The sequence below is a fragment of the Neolamprologus brichardi genome, chromosome 6 (genome assembly GCF_056152115.1).
Source record: "Neolamprologus brichardi isolate AB-2024 chromosome 6, ASM5615211v1, whole genome shotgun sequence".
In the NCBI taxonomy this organism is placed as follows: Eukaryota; Metazoa; Chordata; class Actinopteri; order Cichliformes; family Cichlidae; genus Neolamprologus; species Neolamprologus brichardi.
In genome coordinates, this window is record NC_142109.1 from 23,802,451 (window position 1) to 23,825,708 (window position 23,258).

Sequence of the window (23,258 nt, forward strand, 5' to 3'; positions counted from 1 at the left end):
CCACATGTCTGCATTGAGTAGGAGATGCCCTGTATCTTATTGTACATGTGTATACTGGCAATAAAAGGCATTCTATTCTAAAGCTGGGTCATGTAAAGGACAATGATCCCAAGCTCAGTAGAAAATCTGCAACAGAATAGCTGAAAAAGAAAAATCATGGTGTTGCAACACCCCACTCAAGGTCTAGACCTCAACCGGAAAAAATGCTGTGGTAGAAACTTTACAGAGCTGTGCTGAAATTAGTGCCTATAACCTTAAGGAACTGAAGCCATGGTGTAAAGAAGAGTGGGCAAAAGATCCTCCACAATGATGTGAAAGACTGATAAAGTCCCACAGAGACGTACTACTTTATGTTATTGCCAAAAGCAGATCTAATAGTTACTGAATCAGAGGGTTCATTGGTTTCTATGGTGGTAAGTAAGCAGGGGCAAATATGTAGCAAAAGTGTCAGTATTTTGAGGAACAGGAGGTTGTTTTTTCAGTGTTAAAAAGGGGAAACGGGAAAAAGAGAAATCAGTTTGTGGATAAGTTCAAAATATCATTATATGAGTACATTCCTTTATCTTATCCTGATAAAATAAAGAACAGCCTGAGATGGACTATGAAAATGTACCTGATACATCAGCAAGAAGTAAGTATCTTAAAGATTGTTTATTTGTTTTATTTCAGCTCGGCAGGAGTATGCGCTCCACCATCGTCCACCATCGTGGGCAATGTCAGAATCAGGTGAAGGGTTTTGTTCAAAAACAAACAGATCCAACCAACTGTGTGGAGTTTCTTTTCATCTGCTGGCAGTAATATGAAAATACTTTTTAGACATTTGAGTCTTTTTGCTGTTTAATAAAGATGATTTTGTGTTTGTCTATTTGATTTCTGCACACAGAAAGAAAACTCTGCAGACTAGTTGTTCTGAGCTTTGGACTTCTGTTTATTCTTCAAGTTATTCTCAGCATTTCCCTGCGACTGTCTCTTTGTGAGTTCACTTACATTTTATCTGTAATGTGAAATTCATCATTTGAATAGTGTAAGAACAGAAGTTAGAAATAATTACCATTACCATCGGAAAAACTGCAACTAACTCCACTTAATTCAAGTTTATTTTTACAGTACTCTATTATAACATCACAGTCTAATTACTTTGTCAGCAGTTTACTTAATGAGGCCAAAACCTCACATTATCATATAAGACTGGAATAATTTATAAAATAATTACAAAACACTTACAGCTGTCTGTCCACTCCTTTAATAAAGAAAGGTGGCCTTCTAACACATACTATCATATCACTGTATAATTTCTTCACTGCAAACTGTCTTGGCCTCCATCCATCTGTGGAATAACTGAATAAACTAAAGATATCTAAATCCATCCTTTAACATAATGTTTTATTTCACATCAGACCAGGCCACTAAAAATGAGACTAAAGAAGAAGAGTCACTGAGGAGGAAGCTGAATATTTTCGGTAAGTATGATGCTGGAAATGAAGAGTCAAATCTTTAATATTAGCCCATTTTACTAATAGTATTATCATTAGTGAAGTAGATGAAACCGTTTTCTTTTATCTTTTTATGTTTACATTTTGAACAGATCTCAATACACAACAAGGATGGGTATACTTCAGGGGCAGTTTTTATTACATTTCGTATATTAAAAAGTCCTGGAGTGACAGCAGAGAGGACTGTTTGCAAAGAGGTGCAGACCTGGTGATTATCAGCAGCACAGAGGAACAGGTACAGACTGTAATTCTGAAATCTGAAAGAGCTGAAACAAAATTTTAAGAACTGCAAGATTACTAAGATTTATTTTCTCGATTCTTTTACTGGGAACAAGAACTTCATAAGGCTGTTCAGGCGTAACACGTGGATCGGACTGAGTGACACAGAGGAAGAGGGGACGTGGAAGTGGGTGGATGGGAGTTTGCTGAACAGCAGGTCCATAGATTTTTAATTTTTAATAATAAATACTCATAATTTATAAATCAATCCTAATCTCAATAAAACTCCACAAAGCAGTAGTAATCACTCATAATAAAATCCTCCATCCATCAGCAGCAGCACTTTATTCATCCTCACTGTGTGTTGTGTAAATATACTTGAAGTAAATGTATTATTGTTCAAAACTGGTATGATATTAAAATATTCTTCTATTAGAATAGAACAGAACAGAACAGAACAGAACAGAATATATTTTAGTTTCACATGTAAATATAACTAAAATAACAATTATAAAAAAAACACATAAAAACTTTGTAGACATATAAAAAACTAAGTATAGACGAAAAGTTGTCATGAATATTTCAATATCCACACAATGTTTATGCTCAAAAAGAAGTAGGAGGAAGTTTGCATTTATTTGTTCCCACCTCCTTATTTCAAATTCCATAATTTGCAAATCAGAATTCACAGTTTGGCATATTATCCCACAATATACATGTTTAACTGCATAGAAGTCTACACTCATATAAAATACTCACATAAAAGAATTAAAGTTCAAAAACCAAAACATTTTTACATTTGCCAAACCCCCCGTCATTAACACTCCACTAAAGCTCGGTGCTTTGTCCACATAATCTCTTTTATATTTGTTTTTAAACTGAGTTATGTTTGGGCATTGCTTCATATGGAATTACATCGATGTGACAGTTATCTTAATGAAAGCTTTAAGTTTGGGTTACTCTCGCCTTGATCTATATAAGATGTCACACTAAAATGGTTTAGATCATCAAAGAAATTTAAATTTTAGACAATGAAAACACAAGTAAACACAGAATGCAGTTTCTAAATGAAGGTGTTTATTAAGGGGGGGGAAGAATGCCAAACCTACACGGCCCTGTGTGAAAAAGTAATTTCATCCCTGTTTGTGGATAATGGCTCTCACTGTGGTTTGCAAGAGTCTCAAAGCCTTTGCAAACCTTTCCAGACTGATAGCTGTCAGTGACTTTGTTTCTCAGGTGTTTCTTTATATCGTGGCAAGGTGTGTTGATTGTTGCGATCTTTTTGGCTGCTTCACTTTGTCCAACTGGTTCTATTTAATTGATTTAATTAAATTATTGTATTTGGTAAATGGTCTGTGTATAGCGCTTTACTTGGTCCTAAGGACCCCAAAGCGCTTTACACTATACACAATCATCCACCCATTCACACACACATTCACACACTGATGACAGTGTAGCCACTGGGGCGCACTGACAGAGGCGAGGCTACCAGTAGGCAACGGATGAAGCATCTTGCCCAAGGACACAATGACCGAGACTGTCGGAGCCGGGGCTCGAACCGGCAACCTTCTGATTATAAGACGAACTGCCAACTCTTGAGCCACGATCGGCCCTTTAATTGATTCAACAGGTCTCCTAGTAATCAGGCCTGTGTGTGTTTAATGAAACTAAACTCAGTGGTGAATTCATGATTTAACAAGAGGGGCAGTTACTTTTTCAGACATATAGACCAGATAGGTTTGGATTACGTTTCTCCCTTAATCAATGAAATCATCATTTAAAAATTGCATTTTTGTATATACTCAGGTTATCTTTGTCTAGTATTAAAATTTGTTTGATGATCTGGAACATGTAGGTGTGACAAAAATGCAAAACAGGAAACCAGGCAGGGGGTAAACACTTTTTCACACCTCTGTAAGCTCTAAGATAAGTACTCACTATTCAGTGGGTGGATATCTGTGACTAAATATCTCTTAATGTGCAGTGGTATCTCATTTTGTGTAACTTGGGTTTTGTAATACGCACACACTTTGTTTTTATCACTATCTGCTTATTACTTTATTCAATTTAATTCCCACCAAATCACGACAGCAGGTGCCTCAATGTGCTTTAGGATTAGGATTAGGGTTAGGATACCGTGTGTGTAGGACTTAAAGTCAGAGCTAATTTGAAGACTTTCTCCTTTGTTTATAAGTTGCTGAAATGCAAATCTTCATTTCAGCAACTTGGCTGAAAGGCAACTTTCTTTAGTTTCAGATACTGGCGAACCGGTGAGCCCAACAGCCTTGTGAACGAAGACTGTGGCGTGATGGCAGCAAATGACGAAGAAAACTGCTGGAATGACGCAAACTGCAGAGATGAAAACTTTTGGATCTGTGAAAAAAAGATGGAACAGTGATCAGTAGCAGGGAAATTGTCCCATCACATACAGATGTTAACACGTTTGTCTCAGCTGCTGGCTTGCTATGTTGTGGAAAATCCTTTGAATTGATAATTTGTGAGTCTTTTATATCTGCTTTTAAATTCCTTAGAGAGACCTCTAAAGGGAAGTCTGCAGAGCATGTAGATCAGCGGTCCCCAACCTTTTTTGCGCCACGGACCGGTTTATGCCCGACAATATTTTCATGGACCGGCCTTTAAGGTGTCGCGGATAAATACAACAAAATAAAACTAGTACCGGTACCGAAAAAAAGAAGATTTATTCATAACACACGTGAAAAGACCAAGGAAAACCGAGTGAATGATAAGAACGATAACAAAATAACGCCGAAAACCGATAAAACCCCTGAAAACTATACATTTCACACAACTCTCGCAGCCCGGTACCAAGCGACTCACGGACCGGTACCGGTCCGAGGCCCGGGGTTGGGGACCGCTGATGTAGATGAAACCCTATTTAGAAATTGCTGTTAAACGTTAAGTCCCTGTCATTACTGTATACTTACTAACACATACATAGAGTTCCACTAGCTGATGCAATTTTTAAAATACTTCAAATGTTGAGAGAATACTAATATAATAGATGAGATTTTCTTATATATTACATTTAAAGTTCCGAAGTTCTCACTTTGTTGTTTGAATAAACTCAGTTTTCTGGTTTTAACATTTCGTTTAATCAGGGTATGCTGTTGCAAGCTATTAAAGAACACTTCTTTGTTTCTGTTCCGTAACAGCTGCTATAAATGCTACTAAGCCATTTTTCACATAACAACGCTAAGCACTGAGATCATATTACTGCAAATACAACAAGACAAAAGTCTCTGTACAAAAACAAACATCCTTGATTTGTGAGCATTAAGAAATTGAAACATATTTTTCTCTCTATCTGCATGTAGCTTTACTTAATTTGAGTGTGTGAAGGAAAACTGTGCATTAAAGTGAACTTCCTTATATTAATGTTTCTCATTTCTGATGCAAAAGAAAAAGCAAAGAGTAACAACATATACAAGAGCATTGGTGACTTTTACAAAGTACGCGCGTCAGCAGCCACTTTGTAACTTTGTAGTTCTTATATAGTTATAATTTTCTATCCTACTTGAGCAGTCAATCATTTTTGTTCGCACACACACACATTCGTACAAGCTCATTTTCTGCTGAACCAGTTTCTATTTAACACACATGAAAACTGATGAAAGCATGTTCCATATCTTGCTCAAGGACACTTTGACATGCAAACTGGAGTAGTTAATCAGAACAGTTAATCCTGGAATATCTAGGATGGACAAAATTTCACAAACTGACTTGTCGTAATGGTGGCCATCTGGTTACAGCCATATGGATAAAATCATGCTAAAAAGCCTCTAAAGCCTCTGTTGATCATATTAACTATGTATCACTCACACAGGAAAAAGAGAAGTATTGCAAAACATATTTTGCATGTGAGATGTACACTTTCAAAACAGGACAGACGTACAGATGATACTCCCCCTGTTCCTGTTCAGATGCTGCAATGATAAAAACCTGATGAAGCACACATTAAAGGGCGATATCTATGACAGCTCTGTAGCGTTCTTATTTAGATATCATGCGCAAGTTCCTAAATGAGCTTTAGTCAACACATCTGCTGTTTATTCTTGAGTTTTAAAAAAAAAAGAAAGAAAAAACTTCACACCCAGTACACCTCTCACATCCGAATGAAATGTAACTGACATGAAATTAGAAGTGAGAACTTCTTTCTTTTTATCTTCTTCAGTGTCCCATCCCACAAGGCTCAGTTCAACTGTGTGGTATTTACCTTTTGGTGGTTCAGTCTTTAGTTATTTAAAGCAGAATGCAAAGTGTTACGTTAAGGCACTAACATAACACCATTATTTCATCTTACAAAGTTGTGCCAAAGCTCAGTGTTGGGCTTTAATTCAGTGCTTTTGTTTAGTTAATCCTTCACCTTTATTTCTTTCTTAATAATGTTTTCTTATGTTGTTCATTTTATCTTCTTCTTTCTTGTGCTCCCTGTATGGGTCACCACAGAGGATCATCTATCTATCCCCAGTATCCTCTTCGGTCACACCACCTCTCTACATGTCCTCCTTCATTATATTGATGAATCTTCTCTTCCTCTTTTCTTCTGCCTGGTAGCTCCATATTCAATATCCTTTGTCCTGTTTACTCTCTCTTCACCTCCAAAACAATCTTTAAATAGCCCAGTCCTATCTACACCACAGTAGGACAGCTTGAATTCACCTCCAATGCTCCTGTCTTTCCTTCCCTTCAACCTGGTTTCCTAAACACAACAGTATAACTACTTCCATCATATCTCCATCATACCTGTTTCTTTATCAGCCATAGTCCCTACATTTAAAGCCTTCATGCTGTCTAAGCAGCTCTAACCTGTTTATCTGTGTCAATATCTGCATCCTGTGGTGTATAACACTAGACAGGGACAACAGATTTTTAAGGTTATGTGAGCAGCAGCATTGCAGTTCAGTGTTCACTCTGTTACTTGAGTTTCTCCTGGGCATGTTTTTCCAGTGTAGAGAGCTTCATCCTCCCTCTGACGTAAGGAACAGCCAATGCTGTGGGGAGTGTGTTTCTTCTGCAACAATGTTTTGGTGGGTGGTATGTGTCAAAGTAATATCCACATGAATGCAGGAGTGCGATTGTGACTACTTTGTGATTGGGTGAATAATACTTGTGTTAGTGCTTTGAGTGCTCCATTGAGTAGAAAGCAGCTGAATAAGTCCATTTACTATTTACTTTTTTAGTGGTCTTCCACTTTTCCTCCTTTCTCCTAGCTATATGTTCAGCATCTTTTGTCTAAGATATCCACTACAGAAGGACGAGAACGATATCAGAAGGACACCTCAGTCCTTCTGATGTACTTACTTGTAATCCTACCCCTCGTGGTACTGTTGTTGTCATTGTCTATGGAGGTTGGAGTATTGGTACCAGTAGGGGGCGGTACGTACCAATCGAAAGGCACTTCCGGAAACAAAGAACGAGCTGATGTCCAATCAGAAGACTTTTCACTTTCAAACGATGGTTCCTTCTCCCAGTTACCGAAAACCACAACAAAACGGATCGTAGCGCTCGGTCCAGGCATTTACAGGACTCTCTTTTACAGCTAGTAGTTTTTTGTCAGCTCCATCTGCCTGCTGCAGACAGCTGTTTCATGGGAACCCAGGAGGGAGAGAGAGGTAAGGCAGAAGACCCTCCAACTCCGAGGAAAGCTAATGACACGTAACGCTGACTTAGAGCTAACGTTAGCACACGGTTAAAGTTGCGACTTCTCACTTGTCAGTAAGCCCAGCTGGTATAAGCGATTTATCCATATATTATAGAGAGAACTAGAGATGAAAACGTGGGCTCTGCTTTTGTTGTTTTCTTAAAATGTTCACGTTCGTGTTAGCAAACATTAGCAGTCTTAGCTAGCTACTTTTGAGTTGTCTTAGCCGGTGAAGTTGCGTAAAAAACATAAAATATAACGAAACAGATGGCAGACAAATTTAGACAGTTTTTTGATTTCAGGACAAAACACAACTACTGATATTATTTATTTAAAACCTAATTTGTTCCCATCAAATCAACAATTTTAGCCGGCGACTAGTGTAGATAGTAGGTAAAGCTACCCCCGCCCCGCTCTCAGACTTAAGTTTGCCGGGGGCGGTCATGATTGAGGCAAACGTAAAAGGCGTTGTGATAGAAGAACCAGTTAATGTCATTAAAATGAGTTATACAAAAGTTAATCAAACTCTTCATGCTCGATAACCTCGCTGTATTTTTTTTAATTACAGCGAGTTTTCCACTCGAAGTGAAAACTCGCTTACAAAAGGGCTCTGCTTTTGTAATTTCTTTAATACTCCATGATTACGTCAGAGAAATAAGTTCTCGAGTTGCTGTTATATGAATGAACGTGACTTCTCTTTTTTTGTCTACAGATTGGGTTGATGTGGCAAATGATCTTCTCAGCAAGTGTCACGTAAACCTGAGGCTCAAGAAACTTACGGACTGTAATGCAGATGTTTTCATTGCCCTGTATGAGAACATCCTGGGGGAGAAAGTTCCAGGTAAGAGGAAGTTACAGATCTGGCAGATGTCCGCTTGTACATTTTTTAAGCAAAAGTGTAAAAATGTCTCTGTTCATACCTTTGTAACTCAGTATCTTGAGATTTTGACATGTCTAATGTCTATAGATGGCGGAGCATGGGGGGCATTACTGTTGCAGGTAATCATGTAATCAAGTAGGGGGGCTACAGTCTTAAGATTGAAATTCCAGTTCCAGAGTTAACAGTACTGTGAGTTTTGACTATGGCATTAATCAAATTTACAATCTTTTAAACAATACTGACATTACAATCGTTTAACCAAAGTACTCACAGTATTTGAGAAAAACCTGGATTATCAAAAATTTAAAAACAAACCAATTCAAACAAATAAAAAAAATGGACTGCACTTGCCACAGGGAGTTAACTGAACTTTCATGGAAGGACAAAAGTAAAAGACAAGATGTGCTAAAAGGGAAATTAGTGAATTATTGCAAAACATATAATCCAGAACAATGATTGTTTAACTTTCATTATATGTGGAAACCAAAGTTGTAATTCAAATTAAAATAAAATTATTGCACAGTCCAACTATGACTTTAGTTGGGAGATTAGTTTTGTAAGATTGCTGTCCAAGACCCTATTTTCTTTATTGTTAAGTTGAAGGGGAAAGTTGAGCATGTATGCATTCATTCATTCAGCATTTGGTTAATCAGATATCTGTTTGTTTTTTATGTGTTTAGATTATATTGCAGTGCCATGTAGTCAAGAGGAAGATGTCCACAATGTCCAGTGTGTGATTGATTCTTTGTCCTTGGATTACCTTCAAATCAGCCTCTCACATATTACAGGTAAGAGAAAAAAATAATTTGTAAAAACAAGGAGTTAATAATATAGGTCTAAAATTTTGAATGTGCATGTCAGAGAAGCGCAAATATGAATCACTGTTTCACATCTGCATAACATTAACTTGAATGAACTTGAGATCATCATGAAATTCATTCAATTTGTACTGCATGGCAGATGTTGCAGAAACAAGACATTTAATGAGTATGAGTTTGTTTTCAGGAGAAAATGTTGTCAGAGGGGATAAAGAGTCGGTTAAGAACCTCTTGGAAATCTTTGATGGCCTCTTGGAATATCTGAACGAGGAGATAAATGACGGGTCGCCGAACAGTGGTAGGAAAATGAAATTGTTGCTTTTCCCTCATTTACTTTTACTTTGAAAGGCAATTAAAAGTATATATGATTTCAAATGTCTATAGTGTCACAGCTTAGTGTTTCTAAAGGACTTTTGTAGTGTTTTTATACATTATAAAATGCTTTTTGTTAGGAGGCATAAAAGCTGCACTCCTGCCTCTCTTTGTTTGAGTAGAGTAGTTAAGTAGTAAAATTATAATCTTTCTTTTTTAGTGTTTGTCAGACATTTATAACTGTGACTCTTTGAGGTTAACACTTTGACATTTGGTGAGGGGGGGTTTCTGACTCCGTTGGGTATGAGTTTGTTTCTCTTTAAATTTCCATGAAACATGTTGTTATCACTACTTTTGCTCTCTTTTAAATTAGTGCCGTTTCTGTTTCTACCTCTGTCATTTGCAAAATTCATGTTTTTCAGAGGAGCAGAATGGCAGTCTCAGTGAGGATGCACACGGTGACATCAAAGATCCGCCTGGATGTGATGCTAAAGAGCAGAAGGAGACAAAGCTGGAGGTGGCGTCCTTGTCATCGAGTGCAGAGTAAGCACACCATGTTTTATAGACTTTACACAAGTTTCAGTACAATGTAAAAGAATATTACTGTTTGTTTTCTTCCCATGAACCAAAACACCACTGACAGACAGGTCTGATATTGATGACTCAGACCGCCATCATTCAGCTTTAGAGCACATCCTGCTCTACGCCCTGTTGACACAGCAGCCTTTTAACAGCAGTGTAAATAATAAAATGTTAATGGCTGTCATAATAGATGAAAGACATCAAAACATGTTTGAGTTTTTTTTATGGTGCTGCTTGGACCACTGCTTTATTAATTCTCTTCAGAACTCTTAATATTCATGTTTTTTAAGAATAATAAGAAATGAACAAAAGTACTAATACAGCATGTGTCTGAGTCATTCTACACACCCGTTAAAATTACTGGCAATCTTCACTAAGCCTTGTATCTTAAAAATATAATTAACTGACATTTTAATGTCTAAGTTTAATTATTTCTAGACTTCTTGTGCTGCAGTTGAGTAGTTTAGTAGAAATTTGTCCTTATGGGTTGCCCGCTGTAATCATCTGAGAAAGAGAGATACGCACGTGCTGTGAAGATTACAGAGGTGGCTTGTTAAAGTCAAAAAACTTGTCGGTAATTAATTTGATACAGTCCGAATGTTCTCATTATTCAGGTCTGCCGTCCAGTCCAGTAAACAGTCCATCCACTCCTGGAATGGTGAGGAGGTGGGGTCAGCCAGCGAGCTCATTGGGCTGGGCGTGTCTGCGCGCACATTCATAGATAAAAAAGAAGGTACGGCTTGCTTTGCCTCAATGACAGTGATTGTTTTGGAGATAATACTTTATTTCTTTGTGCATATAACAAAAAAATAATAATTTTCCACAGTTTCTTCAAATTCTTTTGTGTTTGATATTTTGGAAATGTATAAGAAGACATGGGCAGTTTGATGCTTTATTAAAAGTCCAGGTGAGCTACCTTTTAATCCAAGGACTGGCTGTCCCTCCCCCAATCTCAGATGCAGCAACCACCTCTGGTCCTGTGGACAATGATGAAGCTCCACAGACTGAACCGATATACTCAGCCATTGCACTGCAGCCACCAAACCAGTCCAACACTCCCCACACTCCCATTGTAGGCCCTCACTTACCCGATCAACTCCCCACAGCTGCTGGTGTCAAAGAACAGCACACAGAGGAGGAAGTCAGCCTCATCACTACAGAGGTATCCTTTAAATATAGTATGATAAGGTTGAAGTGTTTTCTGTCTGCTGTGAACTGCAGTTTAAAACGACATGCAAAGTTTTACAACTGGTGTGTTGGGTTAATATTCTACACTTTTCCTATCATACACACACTTCCCACTTTGGTGACTCCAATTCAAATAAAGGAAGGATAAGCTTATGCTGACTTGGCTTCTCTGACAACATAAGTTACTCCAGTAATGCACTTTTTGACGTTCACATTTTCTGAATGTCTTCAACATTCACTTGCTGAACCTTTATATATATTTGTGTTTTGAGTATCTGTTGTAACAGAAAACAAGTTTATGGGGTACATTCAAAGGTCTGCAAGCAGAACTTGGTTATAAGATAATATCTGCTAAAAGATTAGCATTTTTCCAGCATGTTTCAAGTCTGTTTACATCTGTTCATCACTTAATGAGGAAGTCTCTGGAATCAGGAAGTGCCATGTTTACGCTGTTGTGATCTGTAAAACTATCTATGCTAACAGGTCCTGACGTGAGTCTGACCTTCTACAGCACAAAGTACACAGAAACAAGCACCAAGTTAATTTTCCCTTATCTTTCTTCTGAGTAGTTTTTTTGTACTTTGATTATCAGCCCTTATATTAGATTCTTAAAAGCCTGCTTAGGTGTCTTATTATTTTATAGAGTTGAGTTTTGAGTGCTGCAGATTATGTTTAGTGCTAAATCTAAGTCTTTGTAATGAATGTTAATGACTTCTGCTCAGTTTTTCCTAAAACTCTTTACGCTTTCTCCTTATTTTTTCACTCCTCTTTTCACAGACCTCAAAACTAGTGGCTGAAACTAATGGACTACAGTCTCCTACCCACTGCCAGTCCCCTGGTGAGTCAAAGCACACCACAGTCGATAAGGACACAATTTCAAGTGAATAGTGATGAAAGTCATGAAAACATGATTGGAGATTAAGTGAAGCATCACGTAGTTTTGTTTAATTTTCAGCTGTAAGTGAGAAATCTTCAACCAGCCAGCAGAGAGTTGAGACAGAAGTGGAGGGAGAGACGCTGGAGGTGAGAGTGCAAGCAGTAAGACTTCACTTGTACCAATTTTACAGTTTTAATATACAATCTAATGGTAAATTGTAAACTTGTGTGCTAGATGTGGTGGTTAATTAGCATATACAGTAATACTCAGATACACCGTTTAAGTCAAATTGACGCTTTTCTTCTTTCTATTCTTAGCCGACTAACGGAGGTCCCAGGAGGGTTTTATTCCGAACACAACCAGATGTGCTTTTCCTCACCCTGCAAGATGGGACGACACCTGCCACCCCTTCTCCACCAGACACTGAAGAGGAAGATGAGGAGAATTTGAGTTGCACACGAAGATTAAAGGACAGAAGGATACACTGTACAGAAAGAACTGCTCTCAAGGAAGACTTTGTAACTCACCCTGAGAGGTAAACCGAATAGAAGAAAGCTATGGGGAAAAAACAGAATCTATCACTGGTTCAGATTGTTATGTGGAGGCAGTGTGGTGAATGTTATGGTTTTGATTTCCTAACTATCTTCTTTATGCTGTATATTATTGCCCTGGTCAAGCAGTAGCAGGACAGCACAAGAGGATTTTGAAGAGCCTCTGTCTTATAATCGAAAAAGGAACAAGCAAGCAGAACAAGAGTTGCATGAGATATCTGAAAACCTCTCCCATCGACTAGAAGAACTCGATCAGGTATGTTTGCATTTAGTTGACTGAAGTGATCAGCGAGTTCACAACTCAGTTGTGTCACTGTTCTCGAGTGAGTACTGGTTACGATATTTTAAGTCTTGTGTGATTAATGTAGATGCTTAAACGAGTTCTGGGGGAAACTGGAGAGTCCACCGAGGTCAGAGAGGAGGACAAGCAGTCGCACCACAGCGACAGCATCATGGAGCGTCGCAGGACTTCAAGACAGGACACAGGTGTGCACACATTTTTGAGCACAAACTTTGTTGTTGTTCTTTTCAATTTTGACAGTAAACTACTAACAAATGCCACAACTTTTATTATTAAATTTTACCACATCACATTGCCTGGTTGGTGAAAAAAGGATTTCCAGTTGATTTTAAAAATCTTGTTGTAGGTCTTTATATTGTTCTTAGAAAATACTATCTTAACCATTCTGGATCTCATGCAAATTAATGAAATTGGTGAAATATACATTTAACTGTTTCAGGAGCACCTGATATTGAGTCTACCCACCGAGCACGCTCCTTATCCCCTTCCCCTCCACGAGTCCGTCGTTCCCTGCAGGGACAGCTGGAGGATGTGATGGCAGAGGCTCTTAGCTTGGATGATGGGAGACAGTCCAACCTCACAGCGTCTGATCGATCAAGGCGAGGAGAGCTACACCACAGACCATCTCACAGAAAACATGACAAGGTATTAACACAGTACTAGTGCACTAAATATTACAAGATAATCAATTAGTAATAAATATGCTAAACTGACTTTTAAGTGTAGTTAAAGGACAATAATGATCAAGTTTAGTCATGAACGTTTTTGCAACTGGAAAAAAGGTCATATTTGGCAAATATACTGTGCAAATTTAAAGATGCAATACGCAAATGTGAGCAATATTTTAAGCAAAGAAAATATACAACCAGAAACGGTGAAGTTGCTTGATTACTTTCATATGCTTTGAAAATAAAATGATTATTTCTCTTTTTCAGTATCTGGAGAACGAAGCGTACGAGGAGGAGCTAAAAAGATATGAAGAAAAAGAACGTAAAGAGTTAGATAAGGCTCGCATCAAAGCTCGGGAAGCTGTAAGTTATAAATCCACGGTTTTCTGTTAAAGATTATTTAATTATTAAAAAAGTAAAACCTACCCTGGGTCCAAATAAATTAAAAAAAAGATGGTATATTCTAAAAAATAGGTACACCTTTGAGATAACATAAGTAGAAAAAAAATCTCTAACGTATGCGGAGGGAAAGCATATTGGTTCACAGAGAATACAAAGTTGAATCTGTTTAAACAAAAATCAGTGAACTATGGTACAGTAAATGTTTTGGGATGCATTCAAAGAAAATTTCCAAATAAGTAAATGGAAAAAAAATGACTAGAAAAATAAAAACTGCCCTTAATTTTAGGCGTATTTTACTTAAGACTTTTATAAACATAAACAACAAGATTTCCCTTTTAAAGCAATATGTCAAAATGTTAAAGAAGCAGTTATATTAATCTCTGTGAATCCTTCTGTTTAGTTGTGAGCGTAGAGTCGTTTGTTCTAGTTTACTAAACTGGGACTGTGTGTGTGTGCAGGAGCGAGAATACAGAGAGGCCATACTAAAGGATGTTTCGCCAGACCCCAGACCCTCACCAGCTAAACTGAAAGCTCAGCATAAATCACAGCGTACTGCACAAACCACACCAGGACAGAGACGTGTGGAGACTCCCAGGAAAGCTCCATCAAGTAAGTTTAGACTTTACTTTATTTACCACATTGACCAACTTTTGGGATAAATAACGTACATCTTATCTTTTAAGGCAGAGCCTGTGTTTATTAAAAATATCTCGTAGTCAGTGTTGCTTGGACTGATGTGTATATGGTACACTGCGGCATTATAACATTACATTTTTCTCTAAACACTGAAATTGAAGTTGGTGTTAAAAATGAGTTTCCTCCACACAGTGGCATATTGACATACTTTACTGTTTTTATTATTACCAAAGTAAATGTTAGTCATGGATGAAACAACAACAAAGCAGAATTACATTTAAACAATGATCCACATTCCTCATATATGTTATCACTGTGGGTGAGGCTCAGGGTTTGGAAACTGTTCTTTTTGGCTGTGATCACTCAGCTTTAGCATTAACCAGTGTTTGGGTTTTATGAATGTTCGTATTTCTGGCTTCGGGCTGGCTGGCCCTCTGATAATCACAGAAATAGCACTTCTGGTAGATTCAGAGGTAAGGACACCAAGTGCGTTTGCTGCTGCAGCACTTTCTGTTGGACATTAGGCGAGTCTTCATCAGCTGAATGGACTCCTCATCTACTGTGTAATGTGGAGCTTTTCTGAAATGCATCAGAAAAAAGAGCTGAGAAACAAAAGGACTGACCATCTACAGATGGTGAAATACAGGAGAGGGTGGAGTGGAGGATGGAGTTCAGAGTACTTGAGTGTAGTTGAATGATGTAAAGCAAAGCTTAGAAAGAGTTTTCTACTTAAATCTTGTTGCTGAATGTGATCACTGCTTACTTCATTCTCTGGCAGATTTACTTGAAGGTCTTTAAACTAATGTCAGGCTTTATAACTTCATAGGCTTTAAATGGTTGAAGATATGGAACGTTTGGCAAATCGATTTTAGATTGAGAAGAAACAGATATTTTATAAAAATGGTGAAGGAAAAAGTGTTTTGGTGATAGGTCTAAATTCAGAAGATTTGAGCATGCTGAAGCAATGATTCTCTTTTGGTGAGTGTTCTTGTTTGTGCGTTTGTTGTTTCCGTTTGTCAGTGGATTGCTTCTTGATGCTAAGAATGAAGATGAAGAGACTAGCCTGAAACATTTGTGGACATGATTTACCAATAAATTGACACAGATATTACAACACCTCTGTATCTTCCACACTGCAAATATTACATGTTATGCATGACTATTACACAGGTTTGGCTGTGTAAATCATTCATAGCGATGCACAGAGAATCCAAATTAGATGGAAGTAGATTATTCACCAACGCCCGACCTGACGGTTGGTCCCTTACTTCCTTGTCGCCATGGCAACAGTACCAACCAAAAACACATACTTTAAGACAGACCGGGTCATAATGTATTATTGTTACACTCAAACATTGCAACTATTCTGTCTGTGTTTGCTTTTGTTGTGTGGAAGTGAACCTCTGTTATTGTCTGTCTTTCTCTAACACTCTCCGCCCCGACTTTGCTAGAAAAAGTAATGAGCTCAAGGAAAACAATGCTTTAGGAAATATCCTATATCCTGTGATCCTCGGATAATGACTGCACACTCATACCAGATTTCAATTCGCTGATAAATAACATTTACATAATTTGCACCACTTCTAAACAGAGAGTTAGTTTAATTTTGTGTGAGAGTTGTTCTGCAGTCTTGTATTCTTAGTTTAACCTTTAAAACTGTGGTTTTGAGTTTTTCTTTAATCTAGTTTCCTTACTGGGTTCCTTGGGGATGGTTCAACTAGTATCTCTTTTTGAGCCACAGGTTTCTATCTGAGATTCAAAAAGAGAGAGAATCATCAGCTGCATTTCCTGTAATTTGTGGTAGTTTTTCCAGACAAAAATATTGAGTATCTTGTGACTTTGTGGTGGCTGAAGTTTCCACCCCTTGAGCGTGTAGGCAGATGATGTTGAAACCTGATGATGTCCCTCTGAAGAGCTACTCACTATGTCTAACTTTAGAAACATGTCTCTGTTGACAGTATAAGACTGAAGAAAAGATGAAAAGTGTCCGGATATAGGACAAGTAATGACATTCTTGTAAAGCCCCACATAAAAAGGCACACACACCAGGTCCCCTGCTTTGATGTTGGCTTCCCTGTTGAGCTGATGTTTGAATTGTAAACAGAAAAAGACTTAATCCAATTAGACACGTTTCTGGTTAATCTGCTTTGGAATGGGTATAACTTTTATTCTTATTGTAGTAAATGCCATCCGTGGAGTCTTATAAATGAGACAGACATGTTGAATGGAGGATTGCATTGAAGTACGTTAGTTGTTAGTTTGTCACAAACAATAAATAAATGTTCTTCTCTGTGCTTCATGTGTCTCTACAGTGAGAATAATGGAGAATGAGCTTCTCCCGGTGCTCCGGGACGAGTTGCCTCACCTTCACATCTCACCTCACGCCCTGGGTCGAATGTGGCAGCAGCAAATGCAGCAGGTGGACAGACTCCACGTAATGTCGTCCAATCACAGTCGGCATCGCAGCAAACTCTCCAGAGAGGTAGGACAGTGGTCATTACATGTCTGGTGCATTTTTGACCTGTACTAGATCATCTGATGAATGGCCTCATTAATAAATATGTAATTAAACTTCCAGTTGGAGGAAGCTCAGAGGAAACACGATCTGCTGGCTGAGCTCGTTCATAAAGGACAGGACCACAGCAGGCGCCTGGTGAGCTTTAACATATCAGACAGTTACACTACAGTCCACTGTTGTCCCTTTTCCAAAACTAAACCCGGTCCTACACATTTCGACCAAACATCGTCTGGTGCAGGTGCCAAAAACCTGGCAACACTGAGTAAAAATCATTTCTCAAACCTTTCAACATAAAAGACACCAAAGTCAAGCTGGCTCTGCAATGGCGTCCTGTTGCTGTGCAAAAAAAAGTGCAGGACACAGGCTCTACCTGCCTGTGCTGGACAGCATTTCTCTAACTGACCTTTCAATCATTTAGAGAGACTTCAAAGAGCGAATCCAGCAGCAGAAGTCGACCCAGAACAGGCTGAGGGACCAGAGACAGCAGATAGCTCGAGCCAAGAAGTACCACAGCGACTATCATGTTCAGCACCGAGCCCGCCTCATGAGGGCTCGCACCAAGGAGGAGAGGGTGGGTACTGAAGGGACAGTTTAGGACTAAAGACAAGTAATTATTTACTCATAATCATGATGTTCCTCTTTGTTTTAAAAATGTGCATGCTGGTGCCTGATGTGATATTAACAAACTCACTGTGTGACAGCATAAATATATTTTATTGCTGTAAAGGTAGAAATGTATCCAGTGATCTCAGTTAACAAGCTGAAACATTAAATGCTGGATGTATTTGACGGCTTCTACTTTCTACAGTAGACTTAATATCGTACCTACCATTGTACCCTCATCCATGTCCTCTGAGTCCAGACTGTTTCTGACTCTAAGCAATAAAGTTTGACATCAAATACTGGTGTGGGTGTTTGAAAGGAGCAGTACAGGAAATATGAGCCACCAGCTTATTTTCCCATTTTCAGCAGCTCCCTGTAAATAGATAAATATGAAAATGAAAAACGTTTTACAACAGATATTTATAGTTACTGGACTGCTGTAGATTATTTATTATTTATCAAGTAGACTTCAGTAAAGTGTGTCTGTGTGTGTTTGCAGATGTTTCGGCAGCTATTCGACGAGGGTTTGGAGATACAGAAGAATCGGCTGAGAGAGCAGAGAGCTTATGCCAGGGAGCAGCGACTGGAACAGCAGAGACGACACGAGGATCAGATCAAGTCCATGGAGAACTATTATAAAGATCAGGTAAGATGCAGCTTTCTGCCATTTCAAAATAAAGGCGACGACACACCCATTCCAGGTGAAGTCGGTGACGTGCTGTCTCTCTTTCAGTTTTCACTGCTAGCTGAAAAACTTGCACAAGAGCGGCAGGACATCCAGGTTCGGAAAAAAGCTCAAGAAAAGGTAAATTATATACTCGTTACTGCTGCTTATTGTTAATTTAAATATTTGTTAGAAAGTAGGAAAATTAAATGTTCAAATTGCACCTGATCCCGTCAAAACGCATTAAAGAAATCAATGTAATTTGCTATACGGTCCAGCAGAGGGCACCCTTCAAACTCACCTGCATGCTCTGCAGGTAGAGAATGCAGTACCGCAGCTATCGTCCAGAAATCCAAACAAATAGTTGTCAAAACCAGGCAGCAGCATCAACTGTACATTTTTTTTTTTTTATTTTTTTTTTTTTTTGTACACCCTGTTTCTCACAACCACAAAAAGCATTTATATAAAAGGAAATGCAGCGATTTGAAATTATTTTTGGTAGACGTTTTTCAGGATGAAGACAGAGCTGGGTCCCAGCTGTAGGACATCCAAGAGGGAATTGTATAAACTTTGTAGAGTTTTTATGTGATTTCATGTGAATCCACAGATTTTCCTGTGCATGGTATGCAGCATATCAAAACTAAATATATTACACTGAATTTTCCCAGTCCACTCTTAGAGATCAATATAGATAAATGATCAATCATTTAAATAATTTAAAGATTTACAGTTTATTTTCTTTCTTTTTTTCCCCGCAGGCACTGCTGAAGATGAAGCGAGAGCTGCGTTCCAGGATGGAGCGTGAAATCGGCGAATTGCAAAGAATCATAATCCAGAACGACGAGGACGACTACTTCCAGGAGCTGGAGATCGAGAGGCTGCGTAATCGGGTTCGGATGGCCTCCTTCCAGTACAACACTAGCTATCTGCACTGACCAAGGAAGACTCAGGTCTGACTGGTTTGAATCAAAGGACTTTCTGCCATTCACAGCCAACGGTACGAGAACCCGACGAACAGTACGATCTACTAAGGCGTCCTCCTTCAGAGCTTTGCACAGGAAAAGGATATTCTCTTTGTAAGAACTTGTTCATGTGCTGATTATTGATTACTGATGAACTGAACACACTCTGTCTAAATGTAGCTATTGGCTAGCTTGGCTAGCTCTTCCTCTCTCACCTCAGCTGCTGATCTTAAAAAGACACCTTGGACCTTTTCTGGGTGGATTTTTGGTACTTGATAACTAAGAATGTTTTAACTCCTTCACTGTGCAGTCTTTGTGTTGTTAATGTAGCAAAAAAACCTAGCAATGTTCTTCCTCTTGCCAAATAAGGACCACAGATGCAAAGTTAAGTATGAACGTCACAGACTGACGACTCTTAACATTTTTCCTTTTATGTGCAACATCTTCCTTAATATTTTAACCATGCCAGTGGATTATTTATTTTTTAACTTTAATGTTTGGATTTTAATTAACCTGGTTTGCTTTCTCATCACCGGGGTAGCGATAATCAGTCTTTAATGATCCCTTATTTTCCTCACCTCCATTGTGATTGTTTTTTTTGTTGTTGTTTTTTTAACCTCAGCTGAACTTGAAAGCTTTGGACTGATGCACAAAGGTTTCCTCCATTAAAAACACCGTCTACTGACACTGTATCGTTTCTATGAGCACACACAACGACTGTCAGCACCTATTAAATGTGTGAGCGTGACTTGAATGATACATAGATGCCTAATACAGTCAACTGAATGATCATAAACATACTGTGAAGGATGAAAGTTGCTGTTTTAAATCTGAGGTAAGATTTTTTTTTTGTTGTTGTTAAAGTGAAGAGGAGACTGTGATTCAGGACGTAGACTAGGTCATATAGTAATTTGAAAGTCAGCAGTTCAAGTCATCCAGGGGCAACCTCTAGACTTCAATCCCCACGTTAAGATGCATTAGAGCATTAACCTCTTGAAAGCCTACCAGGAGTAACCCTTGATGATCTTTTCTAAAATTAATGGTTTCTGTCGTGTTTCAGGCCTGTTACATGACTGGATGTGCATCAGAAGTTAGTGGGGGTGGTCTCTGCCTATGTAGCTATTCTTGGAAAACTATGACAACCACTAAAATAGCTTCCAAACTCTGATACATGCTGAGGTTAATTGTTTGAGCTCTGGGTAGTTTCCCCCTTCATAACAACTCTGAGTGAGGTGGTGTGTTTTTAAATAACTCATCCACCTGCGTAATTCGGTTAGGGGTGTTGGCACATTAACTGTCAGGTGTACTAGGCTCCATCGACGTTTGTGAGATTGATCAGCAAAAGCATTTAAAATCTCTGAGTGCTCTGTGGGAGTGGGCAAGTGCCATTAAACTACCAGTCCATTTACCATGGCATGCAGAGGAAAACTGGGTAATTTTTAAACATCTTTGCCTAAATGGTGACAAGTTTAAGCTTTTTACATGTCATCTGTATCCAGTTACCTTATCTAGAGGCCTTTGGATATATTATCTCCTTCCTGTCTGCCCTTAGTTTGCATAAGGATTTCCAGTCATTATGCAAACTATTCTGGGTTAACTTGAAAAGTTTTTGTTTTTTTTTTGTTTTTTTAAAAAGGCATTGCCACTGATGGGTAACCAGGCAGCAGTCAAACTGAAATCACCTTTGACAGGGAAACTTGCTACTAATGCACACTGCTTGTAGCCATTGCCAGATTTGGCTTTTTAAACTGAAGAAGAGGGAAGTAAGTTAATTTTTTTTTTTACTTACTGAGTAGTCTGGGAACCAATCAGACCATTCAGACCACCAGATGTAGCAGAGGCTGAGAGGTTAATCAGTAAGCAAGGAAATGAGATCAGAAGATGTTGAAAATGAAACAGCACAAACTTTCTTCAGCGGGATCTTCTGATCTGTTACAACCATTTGTTCAACTGTAATCAGAGTTTGTTTGTGGAAGCAAACCCGAACACTGAAAGTCCACAGGGGCCTAACAAGGAATACAATCAAGTGAGTTTTATACATGAACTAGCTTAACATCAGCCGATACTCCCCTCTGGTACTTGTTGGTGACACTTCTTTGCTCCATCCATTTTCTGACTCTTTCCCACTAGGAATAGTGGGAAACACTAGGAATAACCATCGTCTTTGTCATCGTCATCGTCCGACAGGTTGGCCCACTTACAGTGGCTCTCACAGAAGCATTGGTCCTGGTAAGTGACCAGCTTCAGTCCTTTGACTTCTTTCCTTACTGTACACAGCTGCATTCCTGGCATGACTCGAACAGCTGCAGGATGCACTCTTCATCCACGATGATCTCTGACAGGCTGAAGGGAGCAAAAAAAATGCAGCAGTTAATTATAGGAGGACGCTGATGTTTTTAAAGAGTATGAAAATGTAAGGTGATGCAGTGATACGAAGAACAAACACAAGTTTTGCTGAAAATGAACAAAAGCCTGATTTTTGAGCTGAGGTATCACAGCTGAGGTACCTTCCCATGTCCAACAGGTGGTGTCCATCTCCCACCCATAATGAGGTGCTGAATTCTTTGTTTACATCTTCTTGATCTATTCTAGATTTATTTTACATGTGTGAGCACTTTTACTGAAATAATCTGCTTTTTTTTTTCAAGTTTTTTAGCTTTGGTAAGTGAAACTCACCTCCATTTTCTTTATTTTTGCCTGCGTCTTTTATCCTCAGCTCCTGAGAATAGACAAGCAGCAGGTCAGCAGAAAAGCTTAGACAGCAGCTGGATTTATATCCAATACTTCATATTCAGCTGTATCACAAAATTAATTAAAACCGGATTCAAATTCAGCAACAAAAATAAAATTCAAAGTGCAGAGTAACAATTTTTACAGAATACGGACTTTAAAAAAAATCCAGTTATTTTAACATGTAAACACACACAGCTGCAGTTGACTGTGCTTGAAAAAAAAACACACTTTCTTTTAAAGGAAGGTTTTATGTAGCAGCTGTGTTTCAACTAAAGTTAAACTTGCTTTGAAATGATCTTAATTAACTGACTGCCTTTTTAAATTCATTTGAAGCTCAGTTTGCTTGCTTTGTCTCAATATGTGAATGTTTATCTGCTAGTAATACTGGCACTACATTAATAACCACAAATAATGTCAACATTCACACGCAGAACTTCTTACTAGGATTCAGCTGAAGAGCTTTTTTACAAGCTTAGCCTGTTTAGACTTGCTGTTTGACTTGCTGACACGGTCTGACTACAGTCATAACACAAAGCAGCGCATTTACATAAACACAAACAGCAGGAAGAAACACAAAAGGAAAGCACTAATGTCTGGTCTCTACATCATGGCTGCAAGCAGCTTTATGCTATTTTCCTTTGCAACCTTTATAATGCAAATAGTGGCACAAACGTAATTACTGAATTGAGTACAGTAACGCATCACATTACTGGGTTACTGATTATAGTAATGCGTTACTTTATTTGGTGGTTTATAACATGTTATGCCCAACAGTGCGTGAATGAAAGAAAACATAATAATATGTTGTTGTTTTACAGGCACACAAATTCACTGTTAGACGTCAGTAGATCGCAGCTGCAGTCATGTTATGAGTTATGTTTTTCTATTAGCTCAACCTTTATTACGTTTTTCTTTCTTTCTTTTTTAACTCGTTGTGTAAAGATACCCGCTTGACCTGCCTGTCGAGGAGAAAGCAGGCGACTTCAGCATCACTTTTTTTTTATTCTTAGCTCTTCGCAACTCCTTCCATTGTGCAGACACAAATTAAAATTTGCCTCTACTACACGGGAAGCTTTCCCTTCCTCCTGTGTGCTGCATTTGTGGGCGGTCTCTGTATTCAAGGTGGCTTCTACAGACCTGGTCCTGTGTGTTTTTCAAGGAATTAATTATATGTTTATGAGAACGCATC

General features: G+C 38.5%; 2 protein-coding genes across 5 annotated transcripts; both read left to right on the forward strand.

Moving 5' to 3' along the window:
- Window positions 1-500: 500 nt before the first annotated feature.
- Window positions 501-5,109, forward strand: LOC102779913 (C-type lectin domain family 4 member M-like). The gene is made up of 6 exons (XM_006787507.3): window positions 501-631; window positions 884-973; window positions 1,398-1,460; window positions 1,586-1,728; window positions 1,829-1,929; window positions 3,963-5,109. The coding sequence occupies exons 1-6, from the start codon at window positions 595-597 to the stop codon at window positions 4,108-4,110; spliced, it is 582 nt and encodes a 193-aa protein (XP_006787570.1). The 5' UTR covers window positions 501-594; the 3' UTR covers window positions 4,111-5,109.
- Window positions 5,110-7,171: 2,062 nt separating this feature from the next.
- On the forward strand, window positions 7,172-20,023 carry LOC102780194 (centrosomal protein of 95 kDa-like). Of its 4 annotated transcripts, none has more exons than XM_035906199.2 (21): window positions 7,172-7,345; window positions 8,087-8,215; window positions 8,935-9,042; window positions 9,260-9,370; window positions 9,807-9,927; window positions 10,581-10,699; window positions 10,923-11,128; window positions 11,932-11,992; window positions 12,110-12,192; window positions 12,349-12,566; window positions 12,709-12,838; window positions 12,951-13,068; window positions 13,323-13,528; window positions 13,819-13,914; window positions 14,412-14,562; window positions 16,902-17,071; window positions 17,168-17,242; window positions 17,526-17,678; window positions 18,210-18,356; window positions 18,444-18,515; window positions 19,133-20,023. In XM_035906199.2, exons 1-21 carry the CDS (start codon window positions 7,321-7,323, stop codon window positions 19,307-19,309), a joined length of 2,676 nt encoding a protein of 891 aa, XP_035762092.2. In that variant the 5' UTR covers window positions 7,172-7,320; the 3' UTR covers window positions 19,310-20,023. The 4 variants fall into 4 exon arrangements, with proteins under 4 accessions (XP_035762092.2, XP_006787571.2, XP_035762093.2 ...); XM_006787508.2 differs by having other exon boundaries at window positions 12,712-12,838; XM_035906200.2 differs by having other exon boundaries at window positions 12,110-12,177.
- The last annotated feature ends 3,235 nt before the right edge of the window (window positions 20,024-23,258 follow it).